The 22,155-nt window shown below is 41.4% G+C and overlaps 1 protein-coding gene across 1 annotated transcript; it reads left to right on the forward strand.

Annotated features, from left to right (window-relative positions):
* Positions 1-490: 490 nt before the first annotated feature.
* LOC115138030 (uncharacterized) lies at positions 491-2,390 on the forward strand. The gene is made up of 5 exons (XM_029674423.2): positions 491-829; positions 983-1,018; positions 1,207-1,332; positions 1,724-1,758; positions 1,857-2,390. The coding sequence occupies exons 1-5, from the start codon at positions 523-525 to the stop codon at positions 1,968-1,970; spliced, it is 618 nt and encodes a 205-aa protein (XP_029530283.2). The 5' UTR covers positions 491-522; the 3' UTR covers positions 1,971-2,390.
* The last annotated feature ends 19,765 nt before the right edge of the window (positions 2,391-22,155 follow it).

Raw genomic sequence — 22,155 nt, forward strand, 5'->3', positions numbered from 1 at the left:
AGACCATTTTAAATGTTATTACTTTAAAGTGGACAAAATATGTTTGACCAACTGTACGTTTGATCAATTATGACTATTTAAAAGTCTGCAAATCTCTATGATGATAAACTACACTCTACAACTAAAAAATCTTATCATTCTCTCTATCAAACCAAATGCAAGAGTTGAACATCAGTGGTTGGTGATAAGATTATTTGTATCTGTGGTCATTGTATTCAGCTATGGTTGTCATTATGTCCCGCCCATAATCTCAAATTACTTTCATCTCTCTTATTTGAAGATTCAGTCCTTCATTCATGGTCTGGCAGTGTAGATCTAAACACAGAATGGAACGCATATATATGCCAACTCTCGTCCTCTATGGCTTCTGTAAGTGACTGTATCTTCAGTTCAGATTTTGTGATTCATCAATAGATTTGGTCTCTCACATAGTTGTGACGTTTTACTCACAACTCTTTCTTAACTTTTGTTCTCTCTCTTTCAGATCTGACCTGTGTTGTGTGTGTCTCTCCGCCACCCTTAATGGTGGTACATTCAGGAGAAAATGTCACCCTGCAATGCATCAATGTCCTTAAAAAACCCGGGCAAGTCGGCTGGTTCAAGCAAGTCAACGGCTCAGAGCCGCTGTGCATCACGTCTATGTGGAGCTCCTTGCCAACTGTTCATCATCAAAATGGATTTCAGGGCAATCATATGAAAATGGTCATGACCAATATAACTATCTTTCTCACAATCACAGAGGTGGATGTAGCTGATTCTGGTCTGTACTTCTGTGGAATGTCGGATAACTATTTCATCTTCACCAACGCAACTGTCCTGAAAGTCCAAGGTAATCTTTTCAATACATTGTCTGCTATGACACCAAATGTACAACCATTTATTCTAGGTATATGATATATTTTGACTAAATGTTAGAGATACAATCCCAGTTTGAATAACAGTAGAATATCTAACTCACCTAATTGTTCATATGGTCCCAAAGATTATGACAAGGACTCTACAGAGCTCTATGGAGAAGGTATGTTAATTCTGTAATTTTAAGTGAGAATCTTTCAGAAATGTACTAACATGATGTACCATGAAAGTACCACAGAATAGAAACAAAGTATAACAGCATCGTATAGCGAACTGATCATTCTCTATTGGTAGCAAACGGGGTGAACGTTTGTATAGTTCTGATTCTAATTTAAATCTGTTTTGTAATAGAGGAAGATGGAACCATGAACCTCTTCCTACTGGTTGTAATCCTGGGTGTTGTAACAGCTGTTATATTGATAATCATCCTCATCCTGGTCCTCAAGGTCAGACGAGATGCAAACAGACTAAACACAGGTATGGAGCCCATTTCATATGGTGTCTACTATTAACTACACTGACATAGAAAATGTTTCACATGACATATTGCAGGTGATATATTTCAGGGGTAGGCAACCCTGGTCCTGGAGTGCCGCAGAAACATCATGTTTTTAGTTTAACCGACCTGGAAGACCAGGTGTGTTGAATTTAGGAAATCAATGAACTGATCAATTAGCTCAGTTAGGAAGGTGTGGTGCTTATTTGGAACAAAATCCTGCAATACCTGTGACACTCCAGGAACAGGGTTGCCTACCCCTGACATACTATATACTGAGAATTGAAAGAGTCAGTAAAAGTTATATTGTGAACACTACAATGGAATGATCAGTTGATATCTTCTCTTATCTCTGTTTTATATCATATTCAGGACCTGACTCGCAACAACAACTACAAAATGATCAGGTAAATGCTATTTGTTCAGTGAAATCATTTTGAAAATATAAGCAATTCAGAAACAGTGTAAATTATAATTGTATGTTATGGTGTTTCCAAATGTACAGAACCAAGATCCTGATGCACTGAATTATGCTGCCCTGAATTTCACCTCCAAGAAAAAGGAGAGAAGAGGAGAGAAGGAGCTGGACCCCCATGTAGTGTATGCTGCTACAAGATGACAAAGTGGAGGATGGAGAGGAGGACAAGTGGTTTGCCATATCTTTGAATACAAGTTTAAATCTTCCTTTATTGTATGTGTAGTTAAATCAAATGTATTGAATGTAAATCAGTAAATATCTCTGTAGTTTCTGTACATTGTACCTCAGGGCCTCTGTAGCCCTCTTCCACTCTGTTAGGCCACACAGTTCAGTGGCACAGGGGTGGTTAGAGAGAGGGAGTTAGACTCAAACCACAACTGTGTAATGGCCACAGAGGAGTAGTTGCCTCTTTGGCCTCTCTTAGCTTAGTTCTCTGTTGTGTTTATTAGTGATTTGGTTATTTTTTAATAAATTGGTCGTAAAGGACAAAGTACCCAGCATTGGACAATTGTATTACATTGATTACTTAATAAAAATGAGAGTTTAAGCAAAACTGTCAAATTGTTGTTTGTCATGATGTTATTCGCCGCTTAGGGTTTCATGTCTTCACTGCACAGATCACAGCCAGCTTTTCTGAAAAGCAGCTAGTTGCCTTATATGGAGAATAATATTCGGAGTCTGAGGTAGAGGAAGTACCAGTGAGGAACGCGTCACTTCCTGTGATGTGAGTGACAGGGAGGAGCAGCTCAGTGATGAGTGAGACCTGCTGAGGTGAACATCACTGGGCCTCTCTGTACAGAGGCGGGTGTCAATCCTCTCTGCAGACTCTCATTTGATGCATTCGCTGCAGACGCTACACCCTCGGCCTGTGGTTAGTGTCACCTCGCTGGTATGAACAGGGATGGAAAACAACTCGGCCTGTGGTCAGTGTCACCTCGCTGCTATTAAAAGGGATGAAAATAACAAACACCTCATACAAAGATCTCTGTGGTCAGAGGTTTCCACTGCCGTGAATTGACTTACATTAATCTGAACTATGTTAAATTGTTACTTGATTAAATTGAATGTTTCACCTTTATTTAGCTAGGCAAGTCAGTTAAGAACACATTCTTACCTTCAATGACAGCCTAGCAACAGTGGGTTAACTGCCTGTTCAGGGGCAGAACAACAGATTGGTACATTGTCAAGTCAGCAGATTGGTACATTGTCAGCTCAGGGATTTGAACTTGCAACCTTTTAGTTACTAGTCCAACACTCTAACCACTAGGCTACCTTGCCACCACAAATCATGTAACAATTAACTCATTAGGATTTAGGGCACCATGGAAGAAGTTGTTTAACGATTAAACTCCAGAAGATATATGTTATATATCGATAACAGTCACTTATTAATCATTACCTCATATTAGTGTCATTCTGAACAGTCGTAACCTTCTTGGATCTGCAAGAACCCCAGCTTTACTCATCATTCAGTACTACACAGATTGGTTGAATTATGTATTTACTAACTAAGTAATAACACAGAACACAAATACACACTTACACGAGACAAAGGTCTCTAGCGGACTGACAAGATATGATGGCTTATTACACAGAGATGGAGACGCGTGTGTGGAGAGATAATAGAGAGATAAAGAAAAAAGGACATTTATTGTGGATACATTCTAGGACTGTCCTCACATTAATCATATGCCTTGTATATGAACCGTCGCCCGTTCGGAATAAGAAAATAATTAATGTACTTACGTGTTGAATGCTGTTCATTCGTCATTTATTTCCGTTGGAACCAAGTCTTCTCGGAAAGATGTTTACGTGCTCTGATTGTCCACCAGAGGTCACAATATCCTCCTTCTTAGTTGTCGGGTCTCCAATGAGCTGTTTACTAAGAACAGCTACTTAGCTGTACCAGTGAATGTCTGAGAGGGGAGTTTTGGGAAGTTGCAGTTTTTGGCTGCAAAGGCATTCCTTTAGTTGAAACTAAAAGGGTAGAGAGAGAAAGTTTCCCCCTCCAGAGATTTACAGCAGGGTGTGAATGTTGACCATCCAGCAGCTCCCCGTCTCCCCTCTGGGGAGAGACAGAGGCCTGGTTACTGTCACACACCCCCCCACACACACTCACACACACACTCCACCAGTCTGATCTGACACATTCTGATCCAGTCATGACATTATATAGCTGACAACATTTTAACTTTAACTAATTTGTATTCATTATTACAGGAAAATAAAATTACAACAAGATCGTTATTTACAAGTTAATGGCAAGGTAATTACAGAAAATAGCTTAAGGTTGTGAGTGTGACTAAATAAAATCAAGGCATTATTCTGAAGAATTTTATAACTTGGTCACTGTCTCGTTGGCCTAAAGTTATATCCTAATTTGACTTTGGTGCAGGTCATGTTGTTCTTCACATTGCCATCTCTGGTAAACACAATCCCCACATGTGGACCCCCACCTGTGGACGTCGGGCCCTCATACCACACTATATCAACTAAAATCAAGGTTTATTTGTCACATACAGAAGGTGTAAACTGTACAGTAAAATGGTTACTTGCATATTGGCGTCTTTTGTTTACACACAGCCAGCTAGATAGCTAAACAATGTACCATAATCCTAGCTCATAATGTTACTACCCTGCATGAATCTAGGTAGTTAATGCTAACCAACTAGATTCAATGATATCTAGCTAGCTAGCTAGCATTAGGCTATAACTAGCAATGCAAATGGCTCTGAATAATATAACTACACAGATCATATATATAACGTTAGCTAGCAAGCCAGTTAACATTAGCTAGCTAGCTAACAGAATGCTTTAACTTGCAATGAAAACTACTTTCTAACAAAATTAGAAATGTATAATATCTGAAAATGTAGCGAATCAGACTCTCTTACCCGTATGCATGGATGAAAGCTTCTCCCCATGGTTTCCCGTAGTTTTAAGAAATAATCCAGAGACAAGTGTTTTATACAACAGCCTTTGTGTTTACTCTTTTCAACTCCCCCTGCATTATCAAACGCCTGAATTTTCTCCATCTCCTTAGCAATCATACTCTGCTTCCACCGGGCATTCCACTGATTCCAAAGCTCGTTCCTCCAGAAAATGGAGAGTGGAGAGCATTAGCAAAAATATCAAAGTTGTTTGTTATATTGTAAAACAAAACGTGTTAGAAAAGATTACCTACACACACTGAGCAGCTCAAATAAAATTTGATTTGATTTGTTTTGAAATTATAGACAGAAGCGTGCTACATGGGAGACCAGTCCGAAATCATCTCTCGACAGGTCCAGCCCATCCATTATCTCAGACAAATCATGGCTAGTGGGAAGATTCCTCTCTTTTTCCGTGGTTAAACAAACTAGACTCGTAATGTAACCATTTTATTCGTATTTACAGACGGCATACAAGTTTGTTATTAAGACAAAAAAAAGTTATCATGTTCCAGAAGGCATTTCCGCCAAAAAAAAGCATTTTAATGTAAAAAATAGTTTACTTTAATATGCTTCTATTGTGAAGTAGTAAGGCGCGACATACACCTAGTTTCCCAAAACGAGTCACATTTTTTTCAAAAACATATGGAAAATTCCGCCTTTCTTGAGGCCGACAGGTCTCTATGCAATAGTGAGCAGTAGTTTTCCCTCAGTCTAAGCTAGCTAGTTGCTGCTTTAGCAGGTGTTATCAAAGAGGATGTTGATGCTAATTCGTGTTTCAAGATGAACTTTGAAAAAGAAGTTGTCAAAATTATCATGATCTGGTGAGTGGAACAGTTATTTTGGGGCGGCAGGGTAGCCTAGTGGTTAGAGTGTTGGACTAATAACCAAAAGGTTGCAAGTTCAAATCCCTGAGCTTACAAGGAACAAATCTGTCGTTCTGCCCCTGAAAAGGCAGGTAACCCACTGTTCCTAGGCCGTCATTGAAAATAAGAATTTGTTCTTAACTGACTTGCCTAGTTAAATAAAGGTTAAAAAAAATTGCAACTAGCTTGCTGTTATTAGCTATCTCTTTGAAAATAATGTGCTCTGAGTTTGAAAAATTGTTGCATTTAACCTTTAGATCACTTGTTAGTGTGTGTGCTTAATGTGCTAACAATGTTTGCAATGGGAGTTAATAGTTGTGCATTTCGATTGGTAAGTGTTTAGCCTAATGGTTGAGTTTTTTTGTTCTTATGATTGAGACCTACTGGCTTATTATGTCCTAATGAATGGACTGATTATTCTATAACATCATGCTGTGTGTGACAGCTGTCTTTTTATCAGTGTTTTACAGAAAGTGCGCTCCTACAGGGAGTGAACTAGTAGGAATTATGGTCGCTGTCGTTTCAGCATCCCGAGCCTGTCAAACTCACACCTTTTGATGTGAGTTTGACTGGCTATCAGAGGGTTCTACCATGGGTTGTCACAGTGAGCCAGCCCACCAGCCTCCCCAGCCTTCCGCCCAGGTCAGCGATGCCCGACTGTCCCTTCCAGATAAATATGACGGTACTCCATCAAAATGATGTGGCTTCCTACTCCAGTGCTCCCTCTATTTTGGCTATCAGACAGGAGTCCCCATTACCGAGAAGTCCAAGGTTGCCACGCTCATTTCCCTGCTGACCGGACAGGCGCTGGATTGGGCTACGGCCGTCTGGGAGAGAAGAGAGGAGGAACTGGGTTCCTATAAGAGATTCATGGCTCTGTTCAGGTTGGTCTTCGACCATCCTCCAGAGAGCAGAGAGGGAGGTGAGCAACTTTCCCATCTCCAGCAGGGTGCCCAGACCACTGCTGAGTACGCCCTCACCTTTCGGACTGTGGCAGCCTCCAGCGGATGGAATGAACCGGCGCTCCGCATTCAATTCTGCAGTGGACTGCGCAAGGAGGTCCAGACACAGTTGACATGTTGAGATCAAATCAAATCAAAAAAATATATATAGCCCTTCGTACATCAGCTCAAAATGCTCAAAGTGCTGTATAGAAACCCAGCCTAAAACTCCAAACAGCAAGCAATGCAGGTGTAGAAGCATGGTGGCTTGGAAAAACTCCCTAGAAAGGCCAAAACCTAGGAAGAAACCTAGAGAAGAACCAGGCTATGAGGGGTGGCCAGTCCTCTTCTGGCTGTGCCGGGTGGAGATTATAACAGAACATGGCCAAGATGTTCAAATGTTCATAAATGACCAGCATGGTCAAATGATAATAATCACAGGCAGAACAGTTGAAACTGGAGCAGCAGCACGGCCAGGCGGACTGGGGACAGCAAGGAGTCATCATGCCAGGTTGTCCTGAGGCATGGTCCTAGGGCTCAGGTTCTCTGAGAGAGAGAAAGAAAGAGAGAAAGAGAGAATTAGAGAGAACATACTTAAATTCACACAGGACACCGGATAAGACAGGAGAAGTACTCCAGATATAACAAACTTACCCTAGCCCCCGACACATAAATTACTGCAGCATAAATACTGGAGTCTGAGACAGGAGGGGTCAGGACACACTGTGGCCCCATCCGATGATACCCCCGGACAGGGCCAAACAGGAAGGATATAACCCCACCCACTTTGCCAAAGCATAGCCCCCACACCACTAAAGGGATATCTTCAACCACCAATTTACAATCCTGAGACAAGGCCGAGTATAGCCCACAAATATCTCAGACCCAGCCAGGAAGATCACATCAGTGACTCAACCCACTCAAGTGACGCACCCCTCCTAGGGACAGCATGAAAGAGCACCAGTAAGCCAGTGACTCAGCCCCTGTAATAGGGTTAGAGGCAGAGAATCCAAGTGGAAAGAGGGGAACTGGCCAGGCAGAGACAGCAAGGGCGGTTCGTTGCTCCAGAGCCTTTCCGTTCACCTTCACACTCAATCATAAGACCAACTGAAGAGATGAGTCTTCAGTAAAGACTTAAAGGTTGAGAACGAGTTTGCGTCTCTCACATGGGTAGTAGAACGTTTGCAGCCATCCACTTCCTTATGTCTGAAACACAGGCTTCTAGCGAGGGTAATGTTGGGGCTTCACCATGTTTCATTGAATTGTACAGCTGTGTGTCATCCGCATAGCAGTGAAAGTTAACATTATGTTTTCGAATGACATCCCCAAGAGGTAAAATATATAGTGAAAACAATAGTGGTCCTAAAACGGACCCTTGAGGAACATTGAAATTTACAGTTGATTTGTCAGAGGACAAACCATTCACAGAGACAAACTGACATCTTTCCGACAGATAAGATCTAAACCAGGCCAGAACTTGTCCATATAGACCAATTTGGGTTTCCAATCTCTCCAAAAGAATGTGGTGATCGATGGTATCAAAAGCAGCACTAAGGTCTAGGAGTACGAGGACAGATGCAAAGCCTCAGTCTGATGCCATTAAAATGTAATTTACAACCTTCACAAGTGCAGTCTCAGTGCTATGATGGGGTCTAAAACCAGACTGAAGCATTTCGTATACATTGTTTGTCTTCAAGGCAGCCTTTTCTAAAAAAATTGAGAGGAATGGAAGATTCAATATAGGCCGATAGTTTTTATATTTTCTAGGTCAAGGTTTGGCTTTTTCAAGTGAGGCTTTATTACTGCCACTTTTAGTGAGTTTGGTACACATCCGGTGGATAGAGAGCTGTTTATTATGTTCAACATAGGAGGGCCAATCACAGGAAGCAGCTCTTTCAGTAGTTTAGTTGGAATAGGGTCCAGTATGCAGCTTGAAGGTTTAGAGGCCATGATTATTTTCATAATTGTGTCAAGAGATATAATACTAAAAAACTTGATTGTCTCTCTTGATCCTTGGTCCTGGCAGAGTTGTGCAGACTCAGGACAACTCAGCTTTGAAGGAATACGCAGATTTAAAGAGGAGTCCGTAATTTGCTTTCTAATAATTATGATCTTTTCCTCAAAGAAGTTCATGAATTTATTACTGCTGAAGTGAAAGCCATCCTCACTTGGGGAATGCTGCTTTTTAGTTAGCTTTGCGACAGTATCAAAAAGAAATTTCAGATCGGTCTTATTTTCCTCAATTAAGTTTGAAAAGTAGGATGATCGAGCAGCGGTAAGGGCTCTTTGATACTGCACGGTACTGTCTTTCCAAGCTTGTAGGAAGACTTTCAGTTTGGTGTGGCGCCATTTCCGTTCCAATTTTCTGGAAGCTTGCTTCAGAGCTCGGGTATTTTTCTGTATACCAGGAAGCTAGTTTCTTATGAGAAATGTTTTTCGTTTTTAGGGGTGCAACTGCATCTAGGGTATTGCGCAAGGTTAAATTGAGTTCCTCAGTTAGGTTGTTAACTGATTTTTGTCCTCTGACGTCCTTGGGTAGACAGAGGGAGTCTGGAAGGGCATCAAGGAATCTTTGTGTTGTCTGTGAATTTATAGCACGACTTTTGATGCTCCTTGGTTGGGGTCTGAGCAGATTATTTGTTGCGATTGCAAACGTAATAAAATGGTGGTCCAGGATTATGAGGAAAAACATTAAGATCAACAACATTTATTCCATGGGACAAAACTAGGTCCAGAGTATGACTGTGACAGTGAGTAGGTCCAGAGACATGTTGGACAAAACACGATGATGGCTCCGAAAGCCTTTTGGAGTGGGTCTGTGGACTTTTCCATGTGAATATTAAAGTCACCAAAAAGTTGAATATTACCTGCTATGACTTCAAGGTCCGATAGGAATTCAGGGAACTCAATGAGGAACGCTGTATATGGCCCAGGAGGCCTGTAAACAGTAGCTCTAAAAAGTGATTGAGTAGGCTGCATAGATTTTATGACTAGAAGCTCAAAAGACAAAAACATATTTTTTTTTTGTAAATTGAAATTTGCTATCGTAGATGTTAGCAACACCTCCGCCTTTGCGGGATGCAAACATATCCTTGGACCGTCTCATCTAGTTGGCCATCCGTCTGGATAACCTTCTTCGGGAGTGCCGGTGTCCACCTCGCCACTCAGCACTGGATACACGACCATTGGGATCCGGCACAATTACGCACATAACCGCACTACTCACCCTCACCGTGGGACTCATGAACCAGAAAAGCCTTCCCTTCTTCTTCATCACCACCGCACCCATACACAAGGTAATCCTCGGCCTCCCGGGGCTCCAACGTCACAACCCCACCTTATAATGGTCGAGCAGGAAAATCACCGCCCGGGGACCAGGATGTTGGATGACCTGCTTCCCCGTACCCTGTGGTTCTACACTGGTTGAGAGGCCTGTAATTGCCCACCAGCCCATCAATCGGTCCTCCCGTATTATGGGCCCCGTGTTTTAGGATGTAGATGTGGACATCCTCCAAGCTTTGGAGAGGAAACCCGCTCCTACTACCTGCCCTCCAGAATGCATCTATGTCCCCATGGGGGGAAAGATCTACTGTTAACCTGGGTACATACATCCCTCGCCGCTGGAAACCCAGGTATCATCCGCACCATCCAATCTCTCTCAGAGAATTACAGGTGGCCACCTTGGCGCAGGATGTCGCTATGTATAAACTCCTGCTCCTTATGTACCCAAACCAAATCTCCCCGGCATGCTTCGGCAGGGAAACTGCTTACCCTTCCTGTGCCTCAGCCGCCTTGGTCACATCTGTCCATAGATTCTGTTACTGATCTTCCCTCGTCTGATGGTTTCACCACTGCTATGGTTGTTGTGGACAGATTCTCTAAACCCTGGCATTTTGTTCCTCTCTCTGGTCTCCCTACCATTCTCCAGGTTCTTCCAGCTGGTTTGCCGGCACTACAGTCTTCCGAAGGACATTGTCTCTGACCGTGGCCCTCAATTCATGTCACGGGTATGGAGAGGCTTCATGGAGAAGCTGGGGGTCTCGGTCAGCCTCACAACTGGGTACCGGCCTCAGTCAAACGGGCAAGTGGAGAGGACCACCAGGAACTGGGGAAGCAAGGGGAGTGGGTCTGGGTCCTTCCCTGGGTGGAGTACGCCGAGAACTCACGTTGTCACTCTTCCACCGGGCTGTCTCGCTTAGTAAACCATTGCCAGTTTACTAACCACCAGTCCTGGCAACCCATCAATAGGCACACCTAGCAACCATCATTACGCACACCTGCTCATTAGGCACACCTAGACTTTATCAATACCCTATTTCTCCCCTTTATTTAGTCTTCAGTTGTCATCAGTCGTTAGGTGTTGTTTGTTTTGTCTCACGTTCAGTATGCTTCCTATGTCTGTTCTTTTGTGTCTATTCAGTATTAAACTCACCTTCTGTACCTGCTTTCTCACCCCAGGCGTATATGTTACAGATACAGTGCCTTGCGAAAGTATTCGGCCCCCTTGAACTTTGCGACCTTTTGCCATATTTCAGGCTTCAAACATAAAGATATAAAACTGTATTTTTTTGTGAAGAATCAACAACAAGTGGGACACAATCATGAAGTGGAACGACATTTATTGGATATTTCAAACTTTTTTAACAAATCAAAAACGGAAAAATTGGGCGTGCAAAATTATTCAGCCCCTTTACTTTCAGTACAGCAAACTCTCTCCAGAAGTTCAGTGAGGATCTCTGAATGATCCAATGTTGACCTAAATGACTAATGATGATAAATACAATCCACCTGTGTGTAATCAAGTCTCCGTATAAATGCACCTGCACTGTGATAGTCTCAGAGGTCCGTTAAAAGCGCAGAGAGCATCATGAAGAACAAGGAACACACCAGGCAGGTCCGAGATACTGTTGTGAAGAAGTTTAAAGCCGGATTTGGATACAAAAAGATTTCCAAAGCTTTAAACATCCCAAGGAGCACTGTGCAAGCGATAATATTGAAATGGAAGGAGTATCAGACCACTGCAAATCTACCAAGACCTGGCCGTCCCTCTAAACTTTCAGCTCATACAAGGAGAAGACTGATCAGAGATGCAGCCAAGAGGCCCATGATCACTCTGGATGAACTGCAGAGATCTACAGCTGAGGTGGGAGACTCTGTCCATAGGACAACAATCAGTCGTATATTGTACAAATCTGGCCTTTATGGAAGAGTGGCAAGAAGAAAGCCATTTCTTAAATATATCCATAAAAAGTGTTGTTTAAAGTTTGCCACAAGCCACCTGGGAGACACACTAAACATGTGGAAGAAGGTGCTCTGGTCTGATGAAACCAAAACTGAACTTTTTGGCAACAATGCAAAACGTTATGTTTGGCGTAAAAGCAACACAGCTCATCACCCTGAACACACCATCCCCACTGTCAAACATGGTGGTGGCAGCATCATGGTTTGGGCCTGCTTTTCTTCAGCAGGGACAGGGAAGATGGTTAAAATTGATGGGAAGATGGATGGAGCCAAATACAGGACCATTCTGGAAGAAAACCTGATGGATTCTGCAAAAGACCTGAGACTGGGACGGAGATTTGTCTTCCAACAAGACAATGATCCAAAACATAAAGCAAAATCTACAATGGAATGGTTCAAAAATAAACATATCCAGGTGTTAGAATGGCCAAGTCAAAGTCCAGACCTGAATCCAATCGAGAATCTGTGGACAGAACTGAAAACTGCTGTTCACAAATGCTCTCCATCCAACCTCACTGAGCTCGAGCTGTTTTGCAAGGAGGAATGGGAAAAAACTTCAGTCTCTCGATGTGCAAAACTGATAGAGACATACCCTAAGCGACTTACAGCTGTAATCGCAGCAAAAGGTGGAGCTACAAAGTATTAACTTAAGGGGGCTGAATAATTTTGCACGCCCAATTTTTCAGTTTTTGATTTGTTAAAAAAGTTTGAAATATCCAATAAATGTCGTTCCACTTCATGATTGTGTCCCACTTGTTGTTGATTCTTCACAAAAAAATACAGTTTTATATCTTTATGTTTGAAGCCTGAAATGTGGCAAAAGGTTGCAAAGTTCAAGGGGGCCGAATACTTTCGCAAGGCACTGTATACTATGGGTGAACTACAAGCCACTGCTCCTGCCAATTGCAAGAGTTCCTAAATTCAGTGATCTATGGTGCAGTCAAAAGAGTGCCCCCTATTGGCAAACCACCACCAATCCCAGCCAATAGTTAACTACTCCAGGAGGTCCTTCTGCCCACGACAATAAATAAACCCAACTGTGAGGAGAATCTCACAGTGAAAACATATTTAGATTTCTAATATTTACTGTCGTCCAGACCATTTTCAAATGTTATTACTTTAAAATGGACTAAATATGTTAGACCAACTGGTCTTTTGGAATACATTTGATCAATTCTGACTATTTAAAATTCTGAGAACATCTATGATGATACACTACAGTCTATAATTAAAATGTCTTATCATTCTCTCTATCAAACCAAATGCAAGTGTGGAATATCAGTCATTTTTTTCTGTGGTCATTATATTCAGCTATGGTTGTCATGTTATGTCCCGCCCATAATCACAAATCACAAATTTCTTTCATCTCTCTTATTTGAATATTCAATCCTTCCTTCATGGTCTGGCAGTGCAGATCTAAACACAGAATGGAACGCATATATGTACCAGCTCTCGTCCTCTACAGCTTCTGTAATGGACTGTATCTTCAGTTCAGTTCAGTTCAGATACTGTGATTCATCAATAGATTTGGTCTCTGCATGAAGAATACGTTTTTTTCACAACTCCTTCGTAACTTTTCTTCTCTCTCTTTCAGATCTGACCCATGTTGTGTGTGTCTCTCCACCACACTTAGTCGTGGTCCATTCAGGGGAAAATGTCACCCTGCAGTGCATCAATGTCCTTAAAAACCCGGGACACGTTGGGTGGTTCAAGCAACTCAACAGCTCAGAGCCGCTGTGCATCACGTATATGTGGAGCTCCGTGCCAACTGTTCATCATCAAAATGGATTTCAGGGCAAGCGTATGAAAATGTTCAGATATATTTTGGACTAAATGTTGGAGATACAATACTATCGTACTACAGTTTGAATAACAATAGAATATTTAACTCACCTAATCGTCCAAAAGGTCACAAAGATTATGACAAGGACCCTACAGAGCACTATGAAGAAAGTATATTCATTCTGTAATTTTAAGTGAGAATCTTTCAGAAATTAATTAATATGATGTACCATGAAATTACCACAGAATAGAAACAAAGTATAACAGCATCGTATAGCGAACTGATAATTCTCTATTGGTAGCAAATGGGGTAGAAGTTTTTATAGTTCTGAATCTAATTTAAATCTGTTTTGAAGGAGATGAAAATGGAACCATGAACCTCTTCCTACTGGTTGTAATTCTGGGTGTTGTAACTGCTGTTCTACTGATAATCATCCTCATCCTGGTTCTTAAGGTCAGAAGAGATGCGAACAGACTAAACACAGGTATGGAGCCCATTTCATATGGGGCCGGGTATTAACTGCACTTACATAGTGAAAATGTTTCCCATGACATATTGCAGGTGTAGGCAACCCTGGTCCTGGAGTTCCACAGGCACTTCATGTTTTTTATTTAACCAACCTGGTAGACCAGGTGTATTCAATTTAGGCAATCGCTGAACTGATCAATTAGCTCAGTTGGGCAGGTATGGTGCTTATTTGGAACAAAATCCTGTAATACCTGCGGCACTGCAGGAACAGGGTTGCCTACCCCTGAAATACCATATATTGAGATTTGGAAAAAGTCAGTAAAAGTTATAATGTTCATAATACAATGGATTGATCAGTTTCTATCCTCATCTCTGTATTATATAATATTCAGCACCTGACTCGAAAGACAACATGATCAGGTAAATGCTATTTGTTCAGTGACATTATTTTGTAAAAATGAGCAATTCAGATACAATTATAATTGTATTTCATGATGTTTCCAAATGTACAGAACCAAGATACTGATGTACTGAATTTTGATGCCCTGAATTTCACCTCCAAGAAAAAGAAGGGGGAGAGAAGAAGAGCGAAGGAGCTGGACCCCCATGTAGTGTATGCTGCTACAAGATGACAAAGTGGAGGATAGAGAGGAGGACAAGTGGTTTGCCATATCTTTGAATACAAGTTTAAATCTTCCTATATTTTATGTGTAGTTAAATCAAATGTATTGACATCTAAATCAGTAAATATCTCTCTAGTGTCTGTACATTGTACCTCCGGGCCACTGTAGCCCTCTTCCACTCTGGAATGTACAAAGTACCCAGCATAGGACAATTGTATTACATTGATTACTTAATAAAACTAGAGAGTTTAATAAAAAGTCACAATTTTGTTTGTCATGATGTTATTCGCCCCTTTAGTATTTCCTGTCTTGACTGCACTTATCACAGCCCCCTATTCTGAAAAGCAGCTATTCTGAAAAGCAGCCTTATAAGGAGAATATGATTGGGGTCTGAGGTAAAAGACGGGCCAGAGAGGAACGCATCACTTCCTGTGGTGTGAGTGACAGGGAGGAGCAGCTCCCTGATGAGTTAGACCTGCTGAGATGAACATCTCTGGGCCTCTCAGCCTAACACTGGGGGATGAGACTCACCACTTTATTTGTTGATTAATGTTCTACCTGGAACCAAAAAGGGTTTTGCAAAGGGTGCTCCTACGGGACAGCTGAATTACCATTTTAGTGTCTATGTAGCAGCTTATTTTCTAAGAGAGTGCCTGCTCAAAAGAACCAGGTCACTTTCCACCACTTGACATGTGTAAGTAGAAACGGGTGGGTGATTTGAGGGACGGTTGACAATGTGAGATGGAGACAATAGACATAACATGTGTCACCCTCTCTCTGCTGAAGACCAACAACCTGCACTACAGGAAGACTGGCCTTCAGCTCTCACCACAACTCTCAGTCCATCAACACCACACACGCTCTTTTCACACCAGACCCCTGCCACTCAGATGTGCAAAGTTTGTGAAGAATACAAACAAGCTAAAAGCCTTTCCCATAACCTAAAGTATTCAACAAGAGTACAAAGTGCAGACTCAGATTTGGTGTCATCTAAAGAGTTTGGGCAACTAGTTTCCTTCAAGATAGCCTCTGACCCATTCACACAAACAGAACGACTTAAAGTCAGTATCAATGTGCTGTCATAGTGCTATTTATTCATGCTAAAACGATAAGTGAATACACAGAATACACAGCGAAAGCAAGTAACATACTAAATTTAGTCCATTGATAATGACCTTAGCTTTATCTATTTCCTGATGAGGTAGATGATGATGAAGATGGTCAGACAGCAGAGGAGAACTCCAGTTCTTATGATGGAGAGAAGGACCAGGATTGGATCAACATCACCATCTGAAAGATATTAAATATACTGTATCACTCCATTATAGTGCTACGGACAGTTGTCGAAAATGTGTTATCAATCAATAACTAATGTTAATTTATTTTTATTTATTTTACCAGGCAAGTCAGTTAAGAACAATTTCTTATTTTCAATGACGGCCTAGGAACAGTAGGTTAACTGCCTGTTCAGGGGCAGAACGACAGTTTTGTACCTTGTCAGCTCGGGGGTTTTGAACTCGCAACCTTCCGGTTACTAGTCCAACGCTCTAACCACTAGGCTACCCTGACTTTCTAATAATAGTATAAGAGTTAAAAACTCTACAGGATCGGTGTCCCTCCTGTGGTAGGTTTGAGCTAACGAAGGCTAATGTGATTAGATTGAGGTTAAAAGTAACAAGAACATTTCCCAGAACATAGACATTGCTGAAATGGGCAGAAAGCATACATTCTTGTTAATCTAACTGAACTCTCCAATTTACAGTAGCTATTACAGTGATAGAATACCATGCTATTGTTTGAGGAGAGTGGACAGGTTTTTTTCTCTTCTCACACCACTAACACCCCCTCGCATACACAGCAATCAATTTACAGGTACTCTGTGGTCTGTAGCTACGCTGTGTTAGGGCCTGCTGGCCTATTGCACACAGGACACCTCTCTCTCTCTCTTGCTCTTTCTCTTCTCACCAATCAGGCATTACATCTTTTTCCATCCATACCGCCAAACTAAACAGTTGAAGTCGGAGGTTTACATACACCTTAGCCAAAGACATTTAAACTCAGTTTCACTATTCCTGACATTTAATCCTAGTACAAAGTCCCTGTCTTAGGTCAGTTAGGATCACCACTTTATTTTAAGAATGTGAAATGTCAGAATAATAGTAGAGAGAATGATTTGTTTCAGCTTTTATTTCTTTCATCACATTCCCACTGGGTCAGAAGTTTACATACACTCAATTAGTATTTGGTAGCATTGCCTTTAAATTATTCAACTTGGGTCAAACGTTTTGGGTAGCTTTCCACAAGCTTCCCACAATAAGTTGGGTGAATTTTGACTCATTCCTCCTGATAGAGCTGGTGTAACTGAGTCAGGTTTGTAGGCCTCCTTGCTCGCACACGCTTTTCCAGTTCTGCCCACACGTTTTCTATAGGATTGAGGTCAGGGCTTTGTCACTCCAATACCTTGACTTTGTTGTCCTTAAGCCATTTTGCCACAAGTTTGGAAGTATGCTTGGGGTCATTGTCCATTTGGAAGACCCATTTGCGACCAAGCTTTAAAACCTCTTTGGGATAGGAGGCAGCATTTTCACTTTTGGATAAATAGCGTGCCCAATTTCAACTTCCTGCTACTCATGCCAAGAATATAAGATATGCATATTATTAGTAGATTTGGATTGAAAACACTCGGAAGTTTCTAAAAACTGTTTGAATCATGTCTGTGAGTATAACAGAACTTATGTAGCAGGCAAAACCCAGAGGACTAACCATTCAGAATTATTATTTTTTTGAGGTCACTGTCAATTCAATGAGTTTTCATTGGGGAACTAGATTTCTAAGGCACTTGTTTGCAGTTCCTACCGCTTCCACTGGATGTCACCAGTCTTTGGAAATTGAGGTTATTCCTTTGTGAAATGAATAAGTACGGCCATCTTGAATCAGGGTAACGTTATGTGTACTGTTTGAGAGTTGCGCAAGACTAGGAAAGTAGCGTTAGTTTGTGATCCTCCTGTATTGAAAACAGATAGACCCGTCTTCCATTTGATCGATTATTAATGTTTAAAAATACCTAAAGATGTATTACAAAAGTAGTTTGAAATGTTTTGGCAAAGTTTACAGGTAACTTTTGAGATATTTTGTAGTGACGTTGCGCAAATTGGAAGCTGTTTCTTTCTGGATCAAACACGCCAAATAAATGGACATTATGGATATATATCGACGGAATTAATCGAACAAAATGACCATTTGTGATGTTTATAGGACATATTGGAGTGCCAACAAAAGAAGCTCGTCAAAGGTAAGGAGTGATTTATATTTTATTTCTGCGTTTTGTGTGGTGCCTGCAGGGTCGAAATATGCTATTCTCTCTTTGTTTACTGTTGTGCTATCATCAGATAATAGCTTCTTATGCTTTCGCCGAAAAGCCTTTTTGAAATCTGATATCTTGGCTGGATTCACAACGAGTGTAGCTTTCATTTGGTATCTTACATGTGTGATTTAATGAAAGTTAGAATTTTATAGTATTTTATTTGAATTTGGAGCTCTGCATTGTCCCTGGCAATTGGCCAGGTGGGACATTGCGTCCCGCCTAACCCAGAGAGGTTTACATTTACATTTAAGTCATTTAGCAGACGCTCTTATCCAGAGCGACTACCTTACTAATATCTTGAGATGTTGCTTCAATATATCCACATACTTTTTTTTACCTCATAATGCAATCTATTTTGTGAAGTGCACCAATCCCTCCTGCAGCAAAGCACCCCCACAACATGATCCTGCCACCCCTGTGCTTCACGGTTGGGATTTTGTTCTTCGGCTTGCAAGACCCCCTTTTTGCTCCAAAACATAACGATGGTCAATATGGCCCAACAGTTCTATTTTTGTTTCATCAGACATTTCTCTATAAAGTCTTTGTCTGGCTTTTTTATGGCTGTTTTGGAGCAGTGGCTTCTTCCTTGCTGAGCGGACTTTCAGGTTATGTCGATATAGGACTCGTTTTACTGTGGATATAGACACTTTTGTACCTGTTTCCTCCAGCATCTTCACAAGGTCCTTTTCTGTTGTTCTGGGATTGATTTGCACTTTTCACACCAACGTACGTTCATCTCTAGGAGAAAGAACACGTCTCCTTGTGAGCGGTTTGACGGATGCGTGGTCCCATGGTGTTTATGCTTGCGTACCATTGTTTGTACAGATGAATGTGGTACCTTCAGGCCTTTGGAAATTGCTCCCAAGGATGAACCAGGCTTGTGGAGGTCTAAAATATATTTTCTGTGGTTGATTTCTTTTGATTTTCCCATGATGTCAAGCAAGGAGGCACTGAGTTTGAAGGTAGGCCTTGAAATACATCCACAGGTACACTTCCAATTGACTCAAATTATGTCAATTAGCCTATCAGAAGCTTCTAAAGCCATGACATCATTTTATAGAATTTTCCAAGCTGTTTAAAGGCCCAGTCAACTTAGTGTATGTAAACTTCTGACCCACTTGAATTGTGATACAGTGAGTTAAAAGTGAAACAAAATCTGAAATAAATCCTTCTCTCTACTATTATTTTGAAATTTCACATCTTAAAATAAAGTGGTGATCATAACTGACCTAAGACACATAATTTTTACTAGGGTTAAATGTCAGGAATTGTGAAAAATTGAGTAGAAATGTATTTGGCTATGGTGTATGTAAACTTCTGACTTCAACTGTATATTGAATAACACTTCAGTTGTCTCAAACTCTCCTTTTTAAGCTGTATCCTGTATCAGATCGCTGTGGTGTTCTGACGTCCCTAAACTAATCTCTAACTCCCAGCCATGACCATCAGTCCTCACCTCACACTGTCTTCACACACCTCAGTGCATCAAAACCACAACACATCCATGTCACTAAGAGCACAACTCAATCTCTTCATGAGAAAAGCCTGAACTAAAAATAGACTTCTTAGCTGAGTAGATTTTGAAGAGAGCTGATATTGTTGAAAATATAATCTGAATATGACAATGTCCACATTGTAACTGAGAAGTTTTCACAAACAATACAAAAAGTGAATATGCATTTGTGCAGCTTGAAATACTGCACTTCATTTATCTTTCAATAGGTTGAGGCAGTGTACATAACTGCCTGAACAGTAGAGTTGGCAGAAACTTTTAGAATTGTTAAAATGTTCAAATTGTTCACTAAGAATTGTTGAAAAAATACTTTCCTGTGATAGATCATGCTATCTGTCAGCAAAGGCCCAACAAAGACACTGTGTGGCTGTTAAGAATCTATAACAAGGTAATATATACATTTATTACATACATATTACACATCTGTATCGTGTTATAAATCCATTTTAGAATCATAGATTCACTTGTATCAAACAGTCTAGGTAGTCATCATCACTGGATCATTACTACTAACATCAACAAAGTTATTATAAAGTGTAGATTAGTTACCAGGAGGGGCCACACAATCATTCAAAATAAAACTGGCAACAAAGTGATCTCAAGACAATGACTGGTGTTTGTGTGTAGATATGTATTGAGTTCCAGGGTGTAGTTGTATAAGTATGGTAAACAACCTATTTATTCAAGTCTTTTCTGTAATGTTGTCCTCTTTTAGTTGTGTTGATAGCATGTCATTCACACCCACCCCCACACAGTGAACAAGTTCACAGGTACTCCGTAGTTTTCTGTAAGCCCCAGACAAGGCCACATCAACACTTTGGTCAAGTGGGCCTCCTGGCTTTGTGCACACAGGACCCTCCTACCTGCTCTCTGTGTCTCTGTGTGTGTGTGGTTTTCAACAGGATGTCTATTTAGCTCCTGTGTGTCAACTCTTGGACTGCCTTATTCCCCTCTAACTGGGAGCGATGTCAGTTGGTCACAGACCAATAAACACATAAAGCTGGGTTGCTCTTTTTCAGTAACTGTTGAATGTTCTGGTCAAAATGTCCTGGTTTTCTTTCAAAGACGTAGGGTACACTTGTATCATAGCAGACACAGGGGGTTGTGTGTGGCTGTCCATGAGGGTGTTTGACTGGGAAAGACAGAGGAGAACCTACCAGTAAAAATCACAGCCCCCTTCATTATTGACGCATTGTGTCGACATCATGAAAACAGCCTCCAGACTCTGAAGTCAGGAGGTTTTCTAGTTAGGTGTCAAAAAGAGGTAGGCATGAGCCAAGGCATGAGATAAGGCATGAGCCTTGGCTTTTGCGAGCCGTAACGGCTCATAGGAGCAGCAGCCTATATCCTGTTTCTGTAGCTGGAGGCAACTTGATGTACAAGTACACCCCCTGGACTCTAGTCCATCACATTGCCTTATACCCAAGCTATCTCCATAATGCTGAGTGCATAATGCTGATGTTGACGTGGAATGTCGTTGGAGGGAATAGCGGACATTGTACGGGCTCCTTACCAATTGTGATATTTTGTGTATTATTTGGTGCTGATCTTAATATTTTTTTACATGATGTTTCCACCATGGTTTCCTATGACGAAAATAGCTTCTGGACAGCAGAACAGCTATCACTAACCTGGACATGGACTTCTACTTCAATGAGGTTAACATTAACAAGGCCGCAAATCCATACATATTACCAGAAAATGTGCTGACCAGCTGGCAGGTGCCTTCACTGACATTTTCAACCTCTCCCTGACCCAGTCTATAATAGCTACATGTTTCAAGCAGGCCACCATAGACCCTGTGCCCAAGAACGCCAAGGTAACCTGTCTAAATCACTACGGTCCGTCACTATGGATCACATCAACACCATCATCCCAGACACCCCGTACCCACTCCAATTCACAGATCTACACATGATGCAATCTCTATTGCATGAGGGGCCCCTCATGTGCTTGGTCCCCTCCTGTACACCTTGTTCACCCATGCCAGTGTGGCTGCGCATGACTACAACACCAAGTTTACTGACGACATGACCGTGGTAGGCCTGATCACCAAAGACTATGATACAGCCTACAGCAGGGCTGCCCAACCCTCTTCCTGGAGATCTACCATCCTGTGGGTTTTCAGTCCAACCCTAATTTAACACACCTGATTCTACTAATTAGCTGCTCAACAAGACCTTAACTAGATGAATCAGATATGCTAAATTAGGGTTGGACTGAAAACGCTTACCTTGACTTGGAAGAGTTCCAGTGTTGTGTTGGATAGTCATAGCAAGCTAGCTAACATACCATACCTCTGTTTGAGCAGGGTGTTTGAGTAGGCTAAACTAGCTAGCTGCATTTGCTAGCTAAGTAAGTGAAACTGAAAGTGAAAAAAAATGGCAAATCTCTATCTCTCTCTTGTTTCTCCTTCATTTTGGAATAAATGTATTTGGTCAAAACTGTTAAACTATTGTCTTCCTCTCTCTTTGAATCAACTACTCACAACATTGTATGCACTGCAGTGCTAGCTAGCTGTAGCTTATGCTTTCAGTACTAGATTCATTCTCTGATCCTTTGATTGGGTTGACAACATGTCAGTTCATGCTGCAAGA

The sequence above is a fragment of the Oncorhynchus nerka genome, linkage group LG12, assembly GCF_034236695.1.
Source record: "Oncorhynchus nerka isolate Pitt River linkage group LG12, Oner_Uvic_2.0, whole genome shotgun sequence".
Classification (NCBI taxonomy): Eukaryota; Metazoa; Chordata; class Actinopteri; order Salmoniformes; family Salmonidae; genus Oncorhynchus; species Oncorhynchus nerka.